A 20,983-nucleotide genomic window follows, 5' to 3' on the forward strand; every position below is an offset into this window, starting at 1 on the left:
TGAGAGTAAATCTACGCCGTTTCTTTCCATCCCTGCTGACTGGTAAATCTGGAAAAACCTACATTTTGCAGACAATCCTCAAACTTTCTGCACTTTATGTAATATTTCTGAGCCTGTTTACAACTTTTTAAATTTCTGGTGAAAAAGAGACGAGGTGTGGCGTGTGAGGCGGCTGGAATATTTCTGCCAGTGATTGCTACTGGAGAGGCCAGACAGTGCTGCAGCTGACAGGCGAGACAAAACACTTTGCCTTAATGTTGTGCCTCAGAACCTGTCCTCAAAGGAAAGCAAGTTTGCACACTTTGTTCATTTAAAGGAGTTGTATTATGTGTTTTTCAGGCACAAAGTGCCATTTTATAGCACAACAATGTAACTATGTTACATTCAGTTGGTATAAAAATGTGATATATAATAAATGTGACTTCAATATTTAGCGTCTTGAAATTGGGCGTCTGTCTCTTTAAAAAACTCCTACTCTTTCCGAAACTCTCTCCGCATTTAACCCTTTCTCAACGTTTTACCGGCTTTCATTGAGAAGTGGCTCCTATAATGAGCTCTGCTGATGTTTGCTAATTGCTGCTGGCTAGTCTGAAGGAGCCTCGGAGGCTGGGCTTATGCAGTTTTGGAAAAAATTTAAGCTTACTGCTCTGAACCCCCACTGAAAACTTCCTGGTTATTCCACCAAATATTAATTTCTGAACTCTTCCTGAGTCAAAACATTGTCTGAACTAACATCATTACTCTATATTCATACGTAAATAAAAACTTTATTTGAGCTCTGAAAGCACTGCATTTTTTTTGATATTTTGACCATTTCTCAATATTAAATTTTTGCTTGGGATTTTAGTCATAGAATAAAAAAAACAACATTAATTTCACTCAAACATAAAGCTATAAAGAGTCCAATCATTTCTGGTTAATCAACCTTGAGTGACATTAAATCCTCTGAAATAAGGTAACAGATGCTGTAGCTCATTCATTTGATATGATTCTTATTTTATTTATTCTCTCCCTCATGTAAGGACTGTAAACTCACACATTATAAAATATCCACCAAATCCACTGAACTGACTCTCCTGTGACGAATCAGATGTGAGTTAGATCTCTGTGTGGGTTGATCATGTGTTGCTGTATTCTGTTACGGTGAGACCTGAATAGAAAACATTACTCTTCTCAGCCGTAGCCTACATAGATGTGGACTTCTTGGAAAAGTACTAACTCAGCAGCTCTGCAGATGACTTCTTTTACGGTGTCCAAGGCTTCTGCCCAGATGAGTGTATCCCATAATAAATTGAAGATTGCACCGGTTGGATCTCTTGTTTTATTGCATACTATTTTTATTTTCTGTTTGACCCACAAGTGTGGCACCGGCAAACTGCTGCAGATGAAAAAGGCCTGAGGCTCTAAAAAACAAACAAAAAAAAAAACACTCAGGAATATTTAGAGAGAAAGTTTAAAAGCTCAAAGGACGAGGAGTGAAACTTTATATGCCTCCGTTTGATCAAAGTTGATGCTGAGCTACAGCTGTCGGAGTGTGTGTGTGTGTGTGTGTTTAAGGGACTCTGAAGAGAGCTTTGCATTTTATGACACTGTCACAAACACTTCCACTTTCTGCATCTATCAGAGACTAAAACACAGAGGGGAAAAATGGCTGTTTGCTAAGTTACAGACGAGGAAGAATATAATATCACCATATCCTTCAGATTAAAGGGGATCTATTATACACAATTCATAATTTGCAAGTTTTTTTTCTTTCATTTGTGTCTCAGCTGTGTAACAAAAAAAAAAAAAAACACCCAGACGTTTTTTTTGTCACAGTAAGTTAAAATCCATTGGTTCTGGGGAAACAAGCCGTTTCAAAAACCAGATTTAAATGTAGAGCAAATGTCTAACTTAGTCACAAACAACTGAATAATAATAAAATTATTATCCTTCTTTTACCAAATTACCCCCTGCAGAAAAGTCCTGCAGCACAAATGTATAAATTGCACCAATTGGTTCATTGGGCAACCTATGAAACCAAACCCAAATAAATCAGTCTGTCGCTTTAGCAGAACATCGAAACTCATGTTTTTGTGTAGGAGGTTCTTTTTCCCAGTTGGGCTCCAATGGAATATTCTGCTGAACATGTTTTTGTTAACTTTGCAAAGCTCTGTGTTTGGTAACAAAGGCACTTGGTGCGGACAATTGGGAAAAAATGCAAAGGGAACGCTGTTGTCTCCGGATCGGAATGTGTCCTCTGCCCTGGTCACAATACCGATTCAGTCTGGACCAGCGCCAAAATACCTGGTGACACATTGTTCAAGCTACTCATTATGTCCCCGTCACACGTCTGCTTCAAAAGCAATAAATCACATCCACTTATACTCCTGTTGCAGCGTGACGTAACGAGATCCCGCCCCCTTTTCCCTGATGTAGAGCAAACGCTGACGAACTTTGGTTTCAGCTGTTATCAATATAACTAGCTAAATCTTAAATGTATGGATAAGAAAGGAGGATGTGATACTCATAGTATCGCAGCATACATTCTTCCCAGCCCTCCGGTGTCGTGTGCATGCGGGGAATTTCCAGATCTAAACAAGGGACCAAGTTCAACTACTCATATTTGCTACTTCTGAATGTGTTCCTCTGTTAAGAGTCAACAAAACAAAACAAACCAAGAATATCTGTGTGTGTTTTTGACCCCGCAGGTTCGGCTTACTACGACAACGTTCGGCCGTTGGCGTATCCCGACTCGGACGCTGTGCTCATCTGCTTTGACATCAGCCGTCCGGAAACCTTGGACAGCGTGGTGAAAAAGGTCAGCGTGTCGCACTCACAGAAGCGTAAATGAGTCAACTTTCAAAACTAAAACTTATTATTAAAAATTGAGGAGAATTTGAGTTTTTCTTAGTGCAAAGGTCACAATCTATATGCAGTTTGAGGAGCTGACTGCGACTCAAACGGACAAAAACTGTTTTTATAAGCAAATGGACCTCATGTCTGATTTTCAACTCCAGAAAATAATTGTAAATAATTCATTAAGATTTTATTCTGTTCACCAAAAACTCACAAAACCTTATAATGGTGAGTTTTAATTACAGTTTTCCAGGGTTAGGAACTGAAATCTTTGAATATTTGAGACTTCATCTGAAAACGATTATAAATGAGTACAAATGGATGAATTCCAACATAGAATATACCTTAATATGCGCTAATACTCACAGCAGAGATTGATTTGGCATTATAGCAGAAGCTAACATGCAAAATCTTCCTTATCTCCTTTTGGCTGTTTGGAAAAGCTTTGTATTCCTTCTGCCGAAGCTGCTTTTTCTCTTTCTTATAGCCTGTATGCTCTATGGAAAAATAAAAAAAAAACATGAGTGATCAATACTTAAGAGCCCAAACGATGCTGTGGCCTACACTAGATAAAACACTTACTCATAACGTACTGTATTGTGCTTTGTGTTCTCAAAACAAAGCATGTTTGCACATCTGATTTGCTCCAATTCAAATCATGTTCTGAACGTGTCTGATGAATTAACAACCAGTGATATTAATCTCTGCAACCGTATCCAGGATCATCTGTACTGAAATAATGTTGGCTGTTGATCGTTTATTTGACCGGCAAAGCAAGCTGCATAATATTCTATTATCAAGTAGGGGCAATACCGAAGTCTCAGCACTGTGCTCGTAAATCTCATGAAGCCAATCTAGAATAAAATAGTAACATGATTACAATGTAATAACTCGTGGGCACACCATGTTTAATACATAGGAACAACTTAACTCATGGGAACGACGTAATTGTAATAAATCGTGGAAACGACTTGTTTACTTTGTGGTAATGACTTACAAAAAGCCATGGATACGAATTAAGCAAGTTGTGGGAACGGCTTCTTTATTTCATGGCATTGACCCAATGTTTAAGTCGTCAATCACGACTGGTTTACTTTGTTGACTACTCATGGGAGCAACTTAACAAGTCATGACCGCAAGTAAGTCGTGGCAACAAATTAACAAGACGATTCTGCCATAATGTCTTGCATGCTACTAGCGTTAGCTTTAGAATGCTAACGCTAGTAGCAAAGTTTGCACAAAGTTTGCATACTAAGCTAAGAAGTTTGCACAACTTAGCTAGTAGCATGCTAACACTAGTAGTATGCTAACACCTGTGCAATTAAAATAAACTCAAAGTTGGTATCAGGCAAAGTCAAAATGGCAAAATATTAATAATTTTCTCTATTTCGATTGATTAATTAGACAAATTTTGTAAAACAAACAAATGCTCTCTGAAGGAAAACCTTAATATTGATAAGTCATTAGCAATCATTTGACAGCACTGCTGCTTTGTGGTTGCATTATATTTAAACATTTACAGGGTGAGCTGCATAGCTTTACACAAATATGTGCATTTTTATGGCTATTTAGATAAAAATTACAGACATAAAAACTATTCAAATGTACTGCTGGTGAATTCAAAACGTTGGTGTTTTGTTCTGTTTTTAGAAGTTGACGATTGAACGAGTTAGCATGCGGTGATTGATGTGTTTTCAGTTCGGAGACATTCCTGCCGTCATTCATCAGTGAAATTCTCAAAGCAAAACAAAACAGTTATTTTTCCTGGTTGGCACATTCCCACCTCTACAGGGGGTCCACTTTAGCGCTTTCCGTGACCTTTCTAAATGACCTCAGTAGATGGTTGTGAATAAACTTATTTGAAATGCATGCACAGAATGCCAAAGTGACATTTTGAGTGGTCACTTTTATTTAGAAGTAATTTATCCTTTTGTGACCTATAGGTTTGTGATTTTAGGTGTGCTGTGACATCTCGTGTTTTTTTTTCCGTCGCTTTGGTCTTGCTTTCCGTTTGAAAGTTTTCATCCTCAAATGTCTTTGTGTCCAACTATCTCTGACAGCCTTTCCAATAATCAATGTTTGCACCCTCCAATTTTCCCTTTAGGCCTCTCATTCTTTCTGTCTGCGCTGCTCAGCTACAAAAATACCCTTTGACTGCTTATCACTGCCTTTTGTTGTCCTTGTTTTCCTCCATTCTCAGACTTTTCATCGGCCTCCGTCTCTCATGTCCGTAAAAGTTTATCTAATATAATTTAATCTGTTTGAAAAGAAAAAAGAAATGTCAGATGTGGTTCAATTTTAAATTATTACCCTAATAATAATTTATTAAAAAGTTAATTTGCGCTCAACTTTAGTACCATTTATATAATATTCTAAATGGTAAAATGTCTGAAAATGAATTTTATAAAGAAATTACGCAATTCTGAAAGGCAGCCACTTTTTTATTTATAAACTTTATGATTTTTTGTTGTACTATTTGCTTTGTGTGCTGTATTGTGTTGTGCTACATGACATTTCCACTTCGGGCTGTTGTTAAAAATGAGAATTTGTTCTGAACCAGTTTGCCTGGTAAAATAAAGGTTAGACAAAAAAATATTTTAACGAGCGTCTAAGTCTCTAACCTTTACATTTTATCTTCGCTTCTCCTCAGTAAAATGTTCTTATAGCTGCAAAACTTACTTGCATAAAAGTTGGCATTTCAAATGTAATATTTTTTAAATAAAGAACTACAATTGTTTTACTTACATTTGTGGTTTTAGAACAAATATAAAACTAAACTTTTACAATTAAAATGTTTAAAACTGAGTTTTTTTTTACTTTTCCAATGGCACAATCTTAGTCCTAATCCTTCCAGCTACTTATTGTAACTGCAGTTGACTGGACCCATGAAATCCAATCTTCTGTATCTTCCTTTTAGCTTCACCTTTGCATAACTGGTTTCTGCATGTTTGTTTTGCACCATCCTGGGTCACGCTTGTATTTCTAGACAGAACTGCCAGTTGAGGAAAGAGCGAAAAGCAAAACAAAGCTTCATTTTGTCCCTTTCATGAAGCAGACTCTCTGCTCCAGCAGCTCTCATTCTGATGCTCTTTTATGCACCAGTTCTTAACAGTAACGCAGACAATAAGCTGCTCTTCCCCTGGGCCCTTTGTGACTCATGTGAACGACTGCGTTTCACCAGTTGCGCACACAGTCAAAGCTGTTGAAAAGGCAACAGCAACGACGCTGGAGAACATACCAGCATCAGCGGCCAGGCAAACCGGAGAAAACAAGATGTCTTTGTGAGGCAGAACAAATGGAGCAACAGTGATCAGCCTTTGTTTCGCTGTGGGAAGATACTGAAAGGAGTCTCAGAAAAAAAAGATGGAGGAAAAGCATTTAGTGGCGAGAATCACGTGTGTAATGAGCGTTGTCCGTCTTTGGATCTGGTGGCGGAGAGCAGCGTTTTGAACCAAAACAGCTTCCGTCCACTAAGGCTGGACAACAAAGCAATAACGATGCATATCTAGATTGACACCTGATCAATAGCAATAGAAACACTTCTGATAGGATATTCACTGAACCGCACAGCATTCTGGGGGATGAAACGGTTCATTTTCCGACACCCAAAATTTGTCTGATTTTAGAAGCAGGAAAACCCAAATAAAAGAACAAAATGTGATTTTTTTTTGTTTTTTTTGTGGCATTTCTTATAAATACAACTGAAACAATTGTTTAATAAACTGTTTTTAAGTTAAGGTGATCAATGTAATTAAATTTTTTTTATTGACATAAATATGACACCCATTTGTCTCTTAGCTGCTCTTCAAAATGGGAAAGACAAGTAAGGAGATCACCACATGTAAATAGGTACTGCAAACTTGCCTATTTTTTTTTAATTTAAATAAAACCTGCATCAAAACTTAAACATATTTTGCCAACCACACATTGAGCAGGAGCTACAAGACACAAAAAAATCTGTAACAACCTTATATTGTAATCTATGATCTGCAGAATTCATTTCAAACCAAGTTGTTGATGCATCCGTTTCACAAAAACCATTTGCTGTTGAAACGTCATACGCCTGTGGGTTGGTTTCTTTAAAAGGAGGTGAAGTGCATTAGAAATGTATCTTTTTTTTAGGGACTCAACCAAGCAAAGTGGAAGAAGAATGAACTCTGAGAGACGAGTGCAGTGATTAATGTTCATCTATCCGACACACAGTGGCAAGGAGAGAGGCAGGAGTTCTGCCCGAACGCCAAAGTGGTTCTGGTCGGCTGCAAGCTGGACATGAGGACGGACGTCAGCGTCATGAGGGAGCTTTCCAAACACAGACTGATTCCTGTTACCCACGAACAGGTGAGAGCCACACCTTCACTCGTTTGTTATAAGCTAAAGTCTACTTAGCTTTCTGCATGACACACAGGTTTTAATCCAGTCATTTGCTGGTGTTACTTGCAAACTCAGTGGGAAAGGAATAAACAGGAGTGATTACTTTCCTCCCCTTTGCACGCAAACAAAACTTCTGAAAATGAATTTGGAGAATGATATTTGCTCCACATCATAACTTTCACAAATGATGAAACACAGCGAGTGTAAGAAAGGAGCTGGAACCCGAACAAAGACGGAGACAAACAGCAGTTGTGTGATAAAGCAATTGTTTTGTTTGTGTGTCTCGGAGCAATGAGCAGCGGCATGCATGAATTTTAATTGCCTATTTCCATGTAAATGTGAAATCACACTTCTTGGCAACCTTTTGTCAACAAATTAATTTTTATTTTTTTTGTTAAACAAAAGCAAAGGATCTTTGTTGGCTGTCAGTTTGGTGCGTCTTTGGGATCGATGAGCTTGCAGAAATCAATATCCATAGTATTCATGAATTCAGCTGATGCACAGATAGTGAGCTTTGGATAAATGCAGAGGTATATTCAGCTGCATTTATTTGAACAACTTTTATTACTTGATTAATTTTATTATGCAGCATCGCTAGTCCTGGTTAAGTAAAATTTCTGCAACAAGCTTGTTTTAACCAAAATTTCACCAGACAGATGCTTTTTCTTCTTAGTTTCATACATTTTATATCGAAAGAAATGAATTTGGAAAGAAAATACTTTTTCTGATTTTGTTATTTCGTAATCATTTTATTTAGATGAATTATTTACATTTGGATCTTTAAATTACCAGAATTTATTTTACATTTTGGTGTAATTTTTAAATATTAAATCATCGGTTATTCAGTTCTTTTTCCTACATACATTTTTACTCTTTAGTGACTTCTTTTTACTTGAACTTGAGTAAAAATATTGAAAGAGTTCATCTTACTTGAATACAACAAAAAGAGACAAAAATTCACGACTGAGTACCAGAATCACAGCATTTCAAACCGTTTTTAGGCCACAAAGAATCGATTTATTTGTCCAATCTGGAAAAAAAGACACTTCACATCGAGACTAAAATGTGAGAAAAGCTACAGATTAAAGACACTGAAATAAACAAATCTGATTTTTTTTCTCAGAATTCTGAGATTAATGTTGGAATTCTGAGAAAAAAGAATTCTGAAAAATTGTCAGAATTTTGAAAAAAAGTCAGAAGTCTGAGAAAAAACATTTCTGAATTCTAAGGTTTTTTAATTTTTTTGTCAATGGTCCTGAGCCTCTTCTATGAAAAAATACATTTAAACCGATTCTTAGTTTTTGAAAAAAGCAGATGAAACATTTAATGTCTATATGTAAGGAATTTTAAGGTACAACACAAGCTAACGAAACATAATAGTAAAGCAAAGAATTAATGTTTATGAAATTTAAAGATGTGCAGTTGCTCGCTTCAAATCGTCTTACTTTATCCAAATTTACTCAGCTTTGCTAAAGTATTTAACTTTTTAACATTACCATGAGAAACTTCAGTTTGTTTTATTGGGATTTTAAGAGACACCAAAGCAAAACTAAAAGGAAAACTGAAAGTATTATTAATAATAAAAACTTCTGTAATTGACTGTAGGATGGTGTTGGACACCAGCAGGAACCTTTATGTTTGTGTTTTATGGCTGTAAAAGCAGTCCTTAAATATTTTATTGCTGTTGGGAGTTTTTTCCCTTTGCCCCAACAAGCTATCAGGGTTTTATTACCATAAGTGTGATTTGTTTTTCTCCCTGTATGGCCAAACACAACGGTCTTACATCCACTGCAGCGCCGACTGGATGATCTGTGTGAAATAAAGCGACACAATAACCCATTTTAGGCCCAGTTTGTTCACTACAGGGTTCCCCCTTGTATGAAAAGTTTGGAAAATATGGATGTTTTTTCATCCTTCCTTGCTGCCTTCCTTCCTTTGTCTTTTCTCCTTCCCACCTTTTTCATTTGTATCCTTTCTTTTTTCCTTCCTTGACATCTCTTCCATATTTTGCTTCATCCTGTTCTTCCTATTATCATTCCTACTTTGCATCTGGTTTCTTTCCTTCCTGTTTTTCTGTCCTGATTTTTATCTTAGTTTAATCTTTGTCCATCATGTCCAGAGTCTCGTCCCTTCATATCTTCCTTTCCTTCCTAGTATCCTCCTTTCTACCAGGTTTGGGTGTTTTTGTCGTTTCCTCCTTTTCTCCTTCATAACTTGTGGCCTTTCTGTCCTCCCTTCTTACCTCATGTCCTTATTTCCTCGTGTCCCATCATTCCTTTCAACATTGTCCTTTCTATCCTTCTCTGTGTCCTTTCTGTCTTTCATTCTAACCTTGGCTTTCTTCCTATGTCCTTCCAGCTTTCTGTCCTTCCTTGTGTTTTTCTTTCCATTCTTTCTTGTCTTTCCATCCTTCCTTCCAATCTTATCTTTTATCCTTGTTGGTGTCCTTTTTCCATTCTTCCTTGTGTCCTTCTATCCTTTTGTTTCCTATTTTCACATTTAGAGCTTCACTATGTTAGAAACATCTGCCTTACGTTTTGAGTGAACTTTGGTATTTCACATTTTGAAAATTGTTAGAAATCAGTAAAATCACGTCGAGGAAAGTTTAGTTTCCAAATGAACGAGGGGGTTCGATTCCCAGCACTGTCTTTGTTCGCAGATGAAGTCATAATTTACTGGTGTTTCTAACGAACTCGCGTTCTGTCCTCAGGGGACCAATCTGGCGCGGCAGATTGGCGCTGTGGCTTACACCGAGTGCACCTCCAAGTTCTCCGAGAACAGCGTCCGCGACGTCTTCCACGTCACCACGCTGGCCTCCGTGTTCAACGTTCACCGGCCGCAGGTCAAACGCGCGGCGACGCGTCGCACCCACAAGCGGATCTCGCAGCAGCCGCCTCGGACTGAGATTCACGAACATCCGCCCGCCATCAGGAAGGACCGCGCGAAAAGCTGCGTGCTCATGTAGCGGCGGACGGACGCGAGCTCCACTGCACATAAACTTTTATAATTTATCTGTGAATTCCTGTCACATTTTTTGCACTGTAACAAGAACAATATGGCAAAAAAGAAAATGAATGGAGCTCTGAGTTATTTTCTTATTTTTTGTGGTCAATTTGCTGCAAAGCTCTGCTTGTTATTTTTCTTTTTGGCTGCGCTATCATCCCGGGGAGGCCAGTCATGTGGCTGAAGCTATTTATTTTTAAAGCTTTTAGAAGAAATAATAATAAAAAAGGACAGGAACTGTTTGGTTCGAAAACAAATCGCAGCAAAGTGAATGGGGAAGAACTGAAGATTAAATAGTTTCGTATTTTAAATCCTGTTTTTGTCTTCATGTTCCAGGAGATGAAGCACAAAAGAGAAATCTGAAGAATGACGTTTTCTTTTAAACTGAAATAAAACAAACCTAAAAACAACCTCATGGGCTAAAAAAACACTAATTTTCTTAAACCACAAGTGCTTTAATATGGAGAAAAAATTGCTCATTATATAACCTGAGATGTACTTACTTTTGTTCTAATTATGGGTGGAGAAGTCCAGGCAGGATTTATGAGGATGCATATGATGTTGTTCATGCAGCTTTGAAATAAAAAACAAAACAAAACTGGATCTTCTTAGTGTTTGAAAATATTTCCTCTTATTTATTCAATAATGTTCAGATGAATTTAATTATCTTAATTAAATTTACAGAAGTTGCTACTACTGAAATCAAAATCATTGTAGTTGTTTGCACCGGAGTTGAAGCAAAATAAAAGGTGGGATAGAGTTAAATTAATTTTTACAATGTAAAACAAATAAACTATAAAACGTCAAATTTTAACGTACAGCTTATTGGGAACCTTAGTGGCATATTTAATGGGTTTATCACCACATCTTGGAAGAAGTGATGGGCATTTATTATATTGTTTATTTATCATAATACATTTCTTAACACTAAGATTTTTTATTTATTGTCTCCCGTATTATTAGGATTATTTTGACTACTTTCTCCTCTGTTTATTGATTGAGAGCATCAATAAATTTGAAAACATCTTAAATGCAGTGATTTTGTGCAACCTAGTGACACAAATTGTGTCTTTCAGGAGTAAAATTTGTATTTGTGGAGCTATAATTATAATTAAGTATGTAAACAAGAGGTTATAAACAGTTTTTAAGTCAACCTTTAAGACTATATTTCCCAACCTTACTGACAAGCAACAAAATGATAGGCAAATATATAATAACCTGCTATTTAATTATAATTATATGAACCTGATGTGTGAAAATAATGTGGTGAAGAGAAACAAGATTTTTAAAAATAAAGCAGTATATATAGTAAATATAATCACATACAGCTTCCATCTATATACAGCCATCCAAATGCAATCCTCTGGTGTTATAAGTGAGTGCAGCCACTCTGGTCTGGAGTCATGAGCTTCGTGGTCTGACCTTTAAATGTGACTCCTGCTCCAGTTTGTTTCCCACCGCAGTGGGAAACAGACCCCACAGCAACAAGCAGCAAAGTGGCTTTTCACAGCATTGCTGCCACGTTCCCATGCAGGGAGCGAGAGGACGCTCTGCACGCCGGAGGGAAGGCCGGGACAAAACCTCCTCCAGGTGGGAAACGGTGTCCACAAACACGGAGGAGCGTGTGACTAGCAGGTATTCTTACCAAACAATGCTATTTATGTGAAGACTTTCTGGCTATCTACGATTAATAGATTTAAATTAGATTTACTTAACGTCCGTTTTAGTTTGTCCCCGAAGGCGCTGCTCCCTAAGCACAGCCGTTGATGCAGAAACAAAAATGGCGGACAGGAGAGACGGTCCTTCCCGTCCGCATCGGTGTGATAGGAAATGAGCTGGATGACAAGTTTGCTAAGAGCGCAGCAAAAAAAGAATATCGTTGATTTAAATATCAAAATAAGTAAAGAATATTATTAAAATGTTTATCAAGAAGAAATGACAAGAACAATGGGACAGAGGAGGCAATGCTAGGTTTTATTATAGCATCCAAAAAGTTGTTGGGGAATTTAGGAAATGTAAAAGGAGTAAAAAAAGAAAAAGCTGTTATATCTAGAGTAATGTTTGTACATACAGGATTAAATAGTACTCTTAAAATAATTAATAAACATAATACAGCTTGTTGTAATTATTCAGTTAAATCAACATTAGTCGATAGCTAATGAGTTAGATCTGAGTTCAAAACATCCACACACAGTAAACCAGCTGCAGCCCTTTCAGGGAAAAGTCAAATTACATTAGAGGAAAAGCTTGAATGCTAAAAATGACCTAGCCTCGGGCAGCGAGTCCACTCAGCCTGCTGTTTGTTGCTGCCAAACGTAACGCAGGCGATTCTAAAAGATGTCGCACATTTTGCAAACAGTCATCCTTCTTCCACCAGCAACCTTACCTGGCCTCAACGACGCAAATTCAGCCGCCGCTGCGGAGCATAATCCTGCTAATGGCCTCCATTTTTCAGGTGCTTCCCATTAACTAAAAAGGGATCTGTGTGTGAAAGGCAGCCAAAGATAAGGTGGCTTTTGAAAAATGAGCTTGAAGTGGTAGAGAATGGTGGAGATGTAGCAGAAAGAGAGAAAATAATTATCTGAGCTGCAGCTGTGTCAGGCGATACTTGTATTCTTCCTATGCACTCATGAGGACTCCTATTAGTAGCATTTTAACTACAAATCAGCCATATTTACACAAATTAATAGTGGCCATGTTATTTAGCTCCAAGTGCAGGCAGAGATACTGCTGGTAATTAGAATACAATGTAGCTTCAGGCATGAAAGTAAACCTTGAAAACCTTGTGGTGTCCAGAGACTCGCTTTGCGTAAGAGAAAAACTGAAGAAAAAGGAAAATAAAGGATAAAAGAAAAGCAAGTTCACATGACGCAAATGGAGGAGGAAGGTGAAACACATCTGGAAGCTTTTTCCTGAGATAAATGCGGTTCTGACTCAGCAAATAAGCACAATTTTCAAATATGAAATAACCTAAAAGGTTATTTGTAAAGTTCAATGAAAAGCCTGGCTGCAAATCTTTTAAGGGTGACTACCAGATTTCAGACTAAAGTTTTTGCACATTTTTCTTTGTAAAGTAGCTGAAGCTCAGTCACATTGGATAGAAACCACATGAATTTTGCTTTGACTGGGCCATTTCAACACATGGATACTGGTCAGAGACAATAAAAGAGCTGAATGTGAATCTCCTTCTTTTACATCCTCTAACACTCGTGTGTCAAACTCATGGCCCAGGGGCAAAATCTGGCCCGCAAGAGCTTTTTACGTGGCCCTCCAGACTCTAAAGCGGGGGTGTCAAATTCATTTTCATTTCGGGCTGAATCAAAATCATTAATGTTCTTATGGGGCTGGTGGTACCAGAAAATATTGATAAAACCCGCAAACAAAACTGTTAAAATATAAATTCTTAAAATTAAATAATATTCAGGATTTCACAATTGATTTTATTGCAAAATATCAAAAACAAAGTGTTTGTGGTACTAATTTAGAAATATTTGTGCCTTTTAAGACTCGCTGTATCATCTTTATGGATTATAACTTGACATCAAGTGATTCTGAAGCAGCTGTTAAGTAGAAGAAATACTGCCTCCTACTGGTGGGAGTGAACCATCACGTTTTCACAATTTTTGTCAATCACGAAATTAGCAAATCTACTATAGTCTTATGTATTGACATATAAATGTTCATTAATATGTATTGTCCCACTTAAAAATATGTAAACAATGACATTTTATATTATATTGATGGTTTGGGTCATTTAACGTTTGCAGCTCTAAGTTAATTTTATTTATCTGCACTGAGATGAAAGAGGCTCTTTGGGTTGTAAAGACTGCTAAGCTCTCATCAATGAAAATCCAGATAAAATGCAGTTTGTAGTTGCAATAAGACAAAAATGTGTGTGGAAAAAAAAAATCCAGATTAATGAATACTCTTGCAAGTAAATATTGCTGTATGTTTGGTTGTTGTTGACAACTTAAAAAGTCATGAGATGAAAAACGAGACTCTTTTTGAGAAATCTGAAATTTAAAGAAAACTAGTGTCCAAGGAAAGTAAGAGTTTTTATAAACGGTAAATCCCTTGAGAAGTCACGTAAAGTACAATCTGCTGAATCATTTTTAAAATGAAGAAATGCACCAAGCTGATTTCTCTTCTTGCCCAAGGAGGGGATTGCGTTTTAGCCATGGATTAAGACAGATAACGAGGGGGCGGATGAGCCAGTTCTGCTGTACAGAGGCAAAGTAACTTTCTTGTTGATGCTCAGCATTTCTGACCACAGCCGGAGTGAATTTCTGTGCTTGGATAGAATGAGCTAAAACATGTGCTTCCTGGTCGTGTTCCTCAAAACTCAGGCATGTCACTGTTCAGTCAGTCTAACCACCCAATCAACAGGCGTTCACAAAGAGAGCGAGGAAAAAATTAAATAACTCCGATAGCCTGTTCATTACATTTTTTTGCACAAAATAATTCTTAGATAAAATTTTAGTCTGCTCAGTTCTGCTTGGTTTGAGCTGTTTTAGGGCATCTTGTCACTTTAAATCCACAACCCCCCATCTCAATGTTTCCACTCGCACGTGAAAACAGCTTCAGACAGCTGTGCAATCATATGAATCTGAAAATCTGAAAAGCATAAGTGGGGTCTCCTGCACAATCAACAAAAATGCAGCAAGTGGTTTTTGGATGGTAAGACAAGAACAAAACTCTGTCTTTTCCAGTAGCCATTGTACAGCTGACCAGACATTCTGGACCTTGGCTGGTGTTGCTGGTAACGGTGCAGTGACTTATCAATTCGGAGGTTTTTGAATCGGCTCGTTTTCTAGAGAACATCAACTTATTGCCAAAAACGGCTGTGTTTTTTTTAGCGTTTGGACTGTTTATAGAAGAAGTTGAGATCCAAATAGAAATATAAAATTGTGCAACATGTGAATTTTGAATAATAGGTTCCCTTTAAGGCTAAGGGCTAGGTATGTGGATTAATTTATAGATAATCAAATTGATTTTTGTTATTGTTCTTGTTTAAACAGAACCAGAATGAAGTTGAAAGTATTGCTTTTCCCTTGCATTATTATATGCACCATTATCTTTTCTGAAGCCAACTAGACTGGGGTTGATATTTCATTTTAACTCTGCTGTAAAGTAGCACTGATCACTGACCACTGAGGCTCAACCCTTATGCAACTTTAATGTGCTTCCTGCTTCAACAGTGACCATAAAATCTCACCCAGATGCTCGCTCATCGGTTCAGTTTTTGCTCAAATTCAACGTCAGGAGGGCGGAGAAGCGACATGGGGCCAGGAAACGCAGAAACAAAGCAATAGTAATACCAGCCAAATGGTCGCCATGTCCAGGAGAGGAAGAGTGAGACATTAAAAATGCAGTAGCCATTTATGCTGCATGTAAAATTGAACTGATTAAAAATATATGTACCGTCTGACTTCCTCTATGTAACAAAGAAGGCAGAAAGGATGTTAAACTGTAAATACAACCTAGAATGCAGTCATGCCTAAACTGTCAGAGAATGCATGAAGAATTATGGCATTAATATCATTTAAAAACCTGAATAAAAAATGGAATTTGAGATTTTTTTAAAAAGCTGTCGTGGATTTGTTTGCAAAATACAAAAAAATTTAAAAAACAAACCACGATGCTCAATTTTCCGAATCTGTTTCAAAAGAAGTAAAATAAGGGCAAAAACACAGCAAGATGTGACAACGATCACAGCAGCCAATTGAGTGAGAGCCGTGGAGGTCATCATGGACAAGTGCACACATTATTCACAGCAGCAAGACTCCACAGAGTCAGCATCTGAAAATATCTGGAGCACATGAATTCAAGTCACTGACCGACACAGAGGAACGACAGTTGAGATTAAGTTCTCATTAGGCTTCTGTTTTTTCTCTCCATGTGGAAGAATGTCGGTGTGAATGGTTCATTTTAGTTTGAGATCTTATTCGAGTATCATGAGTCAGGCTTTTTCACTCCAACTCCTCCTCTTGTAAGCTTCATCTAGTTGAGTTTTCTACAATTTTGAATAAATGTAAAATCATTTGAAATGTACCCATTTTCCATTTCTGTACCTGCTTATGCCAATAAGCTAGCGCTTAGCTTGGCTAACATTAGCTGATACAAAACTGCTGCTTTAAGAGAGTAGAAATCTGCTGTAAGATAGCGGTTAGTCGCCTGTTAGCTTAAATCCGTAAATACTTGAAACTCTACCTTTTAAATCGCTTATTTTAATAGTTAAAACCCAAAATGAAACTGTCTTTGCGCTACAAGTAACATAGGTTTTCTTCAAGGCCTATCTTTGGGGCTTACAGCCAATCAGCGCTTGGGAAATGAATGTTGGTCCAGGATTGGCTGGTATGAAAACACCAGCCAATAGCGGGTCAAATAACATTTTACCGAAGAATTTTAAAACTGCTTTGTAATCAAACATGTTAGATTATGCTTTATGGAATAAATATGCGTTTTTTTTTTTTTTTGCAGAATAATTTGTAGTTATGCTTCATAGGAAAATCTGCTAATACATCGTATGGGATTGTCCAATCATTCTGATGCTGAAAAAATATAAAGTAAAAAATTGAGAAAATTGGTGAAAAGAAATTCCCTTCAAATATGTTAATTGCTCAGTTATGCCGGCTGACATCTGCCAAATATTTATTCTGCATATTTTATTGCTGATTTTTAAGATAATTATAACTGTTGATTGGAAGAAAGTGAAGTCACCAAATATAACTGAATGGATATGGACTAAAAAAGGTGTATCTGCTTAAATATTTTATGCATACTTTCTTTATAATATAAATATTTTTAACGGTTCATGGAATGTGATTAAAAGTGTATTGGTTGTAGAAAGTTTTAAAAGCAGGCTAGAATCAGTTTTATTATTATTTTTTTTGCATGTTTAATTGCCTGTAAATGGTAATGTTTTGTTTTTATTTGTGTAAAAACAAAAACTGCCATGGGTATTCACAAAGCAATTTCTATATCTAGCTTGTTGTACGACAGAGATCGCAAGTTAAAACATCAAAAGTAGAGCGCAATACCCTTAATACAGTTAGGATTTATCTGCTTCTGTCAGTAATGGTGATTTTAAGGTAAAGGATGAACCAGAAAGTACATGGCGACGAGGCATCTTGCTTTTATTTTTTCTTTAGTCAACAACATGAGTTGGTCCACTCTCAGAGAGACACTGGCACAATGTAAACCCAGACAAGAGTCCTGCGCCACTCCAGAACGCAACTCAAACGTAAATACTATGGAGAACAAGTGAGGGAAATAAATAATTCGCAGACACGGGTGACACACGAGGGCTAAATTAACAGTGACCACTGGAGACTACTTGGGTCAAAATAAACCCTAACATCTTACAGAAAGACACAAAAACAAAACCCCCACAACACACTGACATCATGACAGTTTCAAGTCTTGCTCTCGCTCTCCCTCACGCAGCCTGAATGTCACTGGAAATGTTTTACATCTTTTCTGACTGAAAATAGCTAAATGTAAGTCTGCTTCCCTTTGTAGCAACTTCCACACTAACTGATAGGAAAAAGACTGTTTTGCATCACCACCAAACTAAAAGTCAACTGTCCAACGTGCGTCTCTAAAAATTATGACATTTCAAATGGCAGCTTTAAAAAACCCAAAACTTTACAGCTTTATTATGAAGATTCATGCCTCATTTTCCCCCCAACAAAGATCCATCATCCATTGCATTTAGCAGGGGAATAAACGAACACCACGGGGAGCTGGAAACAAATCACCGCTCTGCGTTGTACATGTTTGCACACAGATGTGTCGTGTCAAAAAACAAACAAGCAGAGTGAAATGGTCCAGATGGGCCTGCAGATTGCTCTGTGATGATTTCCCATGTGGAACAGAGACGTGGTCCATCTGGGATGTGTCGGTCCACATCGTCTGACAACCCAGGAACTGAGAATAGTTTGACACGGACATTCAGCTCAAACACAGATCTCTCTCTAAGAGGGGAAACAACATCTTATGACCACTTAATTATCTTTGACTTGCTGGTAAATTAAATAGCTTAGAAGTGACCTACAGGTTGATGCATAAAACCCAAACGTTGGGTTCAAGAAGTTGACTTGTTCTACATTGAGTTTGTTCAACAGGAGAGGAAATGTTATTTTCCATCAACAAACTGGAAGGTGAGATCAATTTCCTTTCCTCTGATCGTAATCTGTACACAAAGGATGAATCCTGATAAGTTTTTTTATTAAACTCCACCATGTGTTTCACATCAGTTTGTTTTTATTGAACCAAAGGGACGTCTCAGCTTTTTATAGTGAAGCTGGTTAACAGACATCATCAGGTGGTTTCCTCATGACCTGACTTCATTTAAGCAGTGGGACACTCGGGTTCAAACACGTTTTCAGCCACTGTAATCATTCGAATTGCTTACCCTGTGCCGGCATCGAGCTCAAATTTAAATTGCACAGTTTTAAAATAGGAAAACGCACAGATCTGTGTTTCAACTGAACTTGTAAGGATGTAGTCAATTTTCCAACAGAGGAAAAGATTGAGTTAAATCAAACTAATTTAACCAGCAGCTGCTTAGCTCAGTTTAGTTCAAAACAATCAGGCTGCGCTATTAAATAATCAGAAATTCATAAATAAATGGAGCACAAAACCCCAAAATAAATGCTAATGTTACACCAGCTGTGTTTCCATGGCTAATGTGCATAAAACTAAGCCAATGTAAAAAAAAAAAAAACAATTTTGCAATTGCAACATTTTCATTAAATACGACAATTGCGATTAAAATCACATGTAAATAAGTTTCTTATTAAAAAAAACTTTCTGCGCCATCAACCTCCAACTACTTCCTGTCATTGACTTATTTGTGGTTTTTGCCAGTAGTAACTTCCGGTTGATCACGTGACTCCTGTGTTTCCATTGCATTCTTACAAAATACATCGCATAAAACCGCATTTATACTGTCAAATATACACAATTTGCACAAATACTTATTTGCTGCATTTCCATTGAATATAAAATTGTGCAAATTGAAATTAAGAATATATTTGCTTAATGGAAACACCAGTTTTGGAAAAAAAAAATTTTTTTTTGGTAAAAAGATTTTGCAATAGGATGAGATGATTGTTTACTTGCCATAATTTTTACTGACTTATCGTGTGATTTTAATTTCTTATTTCAAAGGAAACACCGCAATTGCGAATAAAGACAAAGATTTTGCAGAGCTGAACGGATGGTTGGTTGGACCAACGCACTGTAGACAAAAACAAAACAACAAAAATAAACGGGCCGGGTCGTGGTACACTGGCGTCTGGCGCCGTACATCTGGCATTTAAAAAGCCTCAGAGCGAACAGGCTGACATTATTGTTTCAAGTGGGCTCTTTCAGCCACCTGGTTTTCAGGGATGTTTTGTCAAAGCAATGAATGAGACTAAAAGCAGCGTTTGCATTTATCCTGCAACCAAATGTCAGCGACTCAAATGGCAGAACGGTTTGAATAAAATCTTTTCTTTCAGGCTCTTTCACTGGGATTTGATTAAGAAAATCAAACTCGGGTTGAAGAATGAAGAGTAACGTGGGCTGTGTAAACTTTCAGCAGACGTGATTTACCATTTCTGACTGGGAAAAAAAAAGGCCAGTTGTATTAACAAACTTCACTTTGACCTTTAAACAGAAGCTGTGTGAGGCTTGGTGTGGTGCGCAGTCATTCAAGTAGATTTGAGTCCTTGAGGCAAAAGCTCATTCTGCTTGAAAAGTTGAGTGTAGCTGCAGGAGCGCAGTGTTTTTCTGCTACTTCTCTGCCCTTCAGATCTACTGAGTGTGCAGATGTGGATTTTCTATAACATGAACTCGTTCAATCCACAGTGGCACTGAACGAAGAATAATTGCTTTCTACAATAGTGATGCAGTCGGCACATCAGTTTTACTGCATTTCTGTTATTAGCCTAGCGGCTCATGAAGACAAATTCAATTGTTGTTTTGAAATTGCTTGAATTTAAAATATGGCTTTTCAGTGAAGATAGTGAAGGTAAACGTGCAGCAAAACATACATGAAACCTAATAAATAGGAGAAAAGTTTCCATTTTAATAGATAAGTAGCATGAAAGACTGCAAATGTTAAAATAATTCATCAATCTGCTTTTATTTAACCACTTAAGCCTTTAATACAATATTAGAAATATATTTAAGAATAGAAATAACTCATTTTATAAATAAGAAGATAAGCAATTTATTGCCTAAAATGTAAAACTTCTCTTTAGTGAATTTGATCTGGGTGAAGTTAAAACTTTGCCATTTGAAGAGTTTTGGGTCGAACATATTTACACACATATTTGTCGAAATCAACAATAAATCAATTTATTACATTACAAATTAAAATGAGCTCAATAATATCCATTTGAATGAATGTTTTTCTCTTTTTCTACTAAATACTGATGACAAAACGCTTCAGGTTGGTGCCATGGCCTCAGCTCGCACCTTTTTCTGTATCATTTTTATTGGTTGTTTATTTAAAATGGTTGTTTCTACTGTTTTTATATTTATATATTAATAATTAACTAGTAAGCCAAAAATATCTTCATGATATCAGGATTTCTGCATGAAGCGGTATAATAGCGTAATATTTTTAAACTTAAAACTTTCTGCTAACACAAATTGAGGTTTTATCCTTCCTGTGATTTATTTTATACTCCTTTAAAATCTAAACTACAATAAAAGATGATTATTTTACCTGAACATGTTTTGACATCTGCTGGAAACTTCAAACCAGCAATAAACCAAA

The 20,983-nt window shown here is 37.0% G+C and overlaps 1 protein-coding gene across 1 annotated transcript in view; it reads left to right on the top strand.

Annotated features, from left to right (window-relative positions):
- LOC129368223 (rho-related GTP-binding protein RhoN-like) overlaps positions 1–10,815 on the top strand; it is a 28,238-nt gene extending 17,423 nt beyond the window's left edge. The window contains exons 3-5 of the mRNA XM_055043107.1: positions 2,691–2,800; positions 7,042–7,176; positions 9,920–10,815. Coding sequence (XP_054899082.1) covers positions 2,691–2,800; positions 7,042–7,176; positions 9,920–10,174 — 500 coding nt within the window. The 3' untranslated portion in view covers positions 10,175–10,815. The remainder of the gene's footprint in view (positions 1–2,690; positions 2,801–7,041; positions 7,177–9,919) is intronic.
- Positions 10,816–20,983: the final 10,168 nt, after the last annotated feature.

Source organism: Poeciliopsis prolifica, unplaced genomic scaffold (assembly GCF_027474105.1).
Source record: "Poeciliopsis prolifica strain line A6 unplaced genomic scaffold, Auburn_PproV2 SCAFFOLD018, whole genome shotgun sequence".
Lineage (NCBI taxonomy): Eukaryota > Metazoa > Chordata > Actinopteri > Cyprinodontiformes > Poeciliidae > Poeciliopsis > Poeciliopsis prolifica.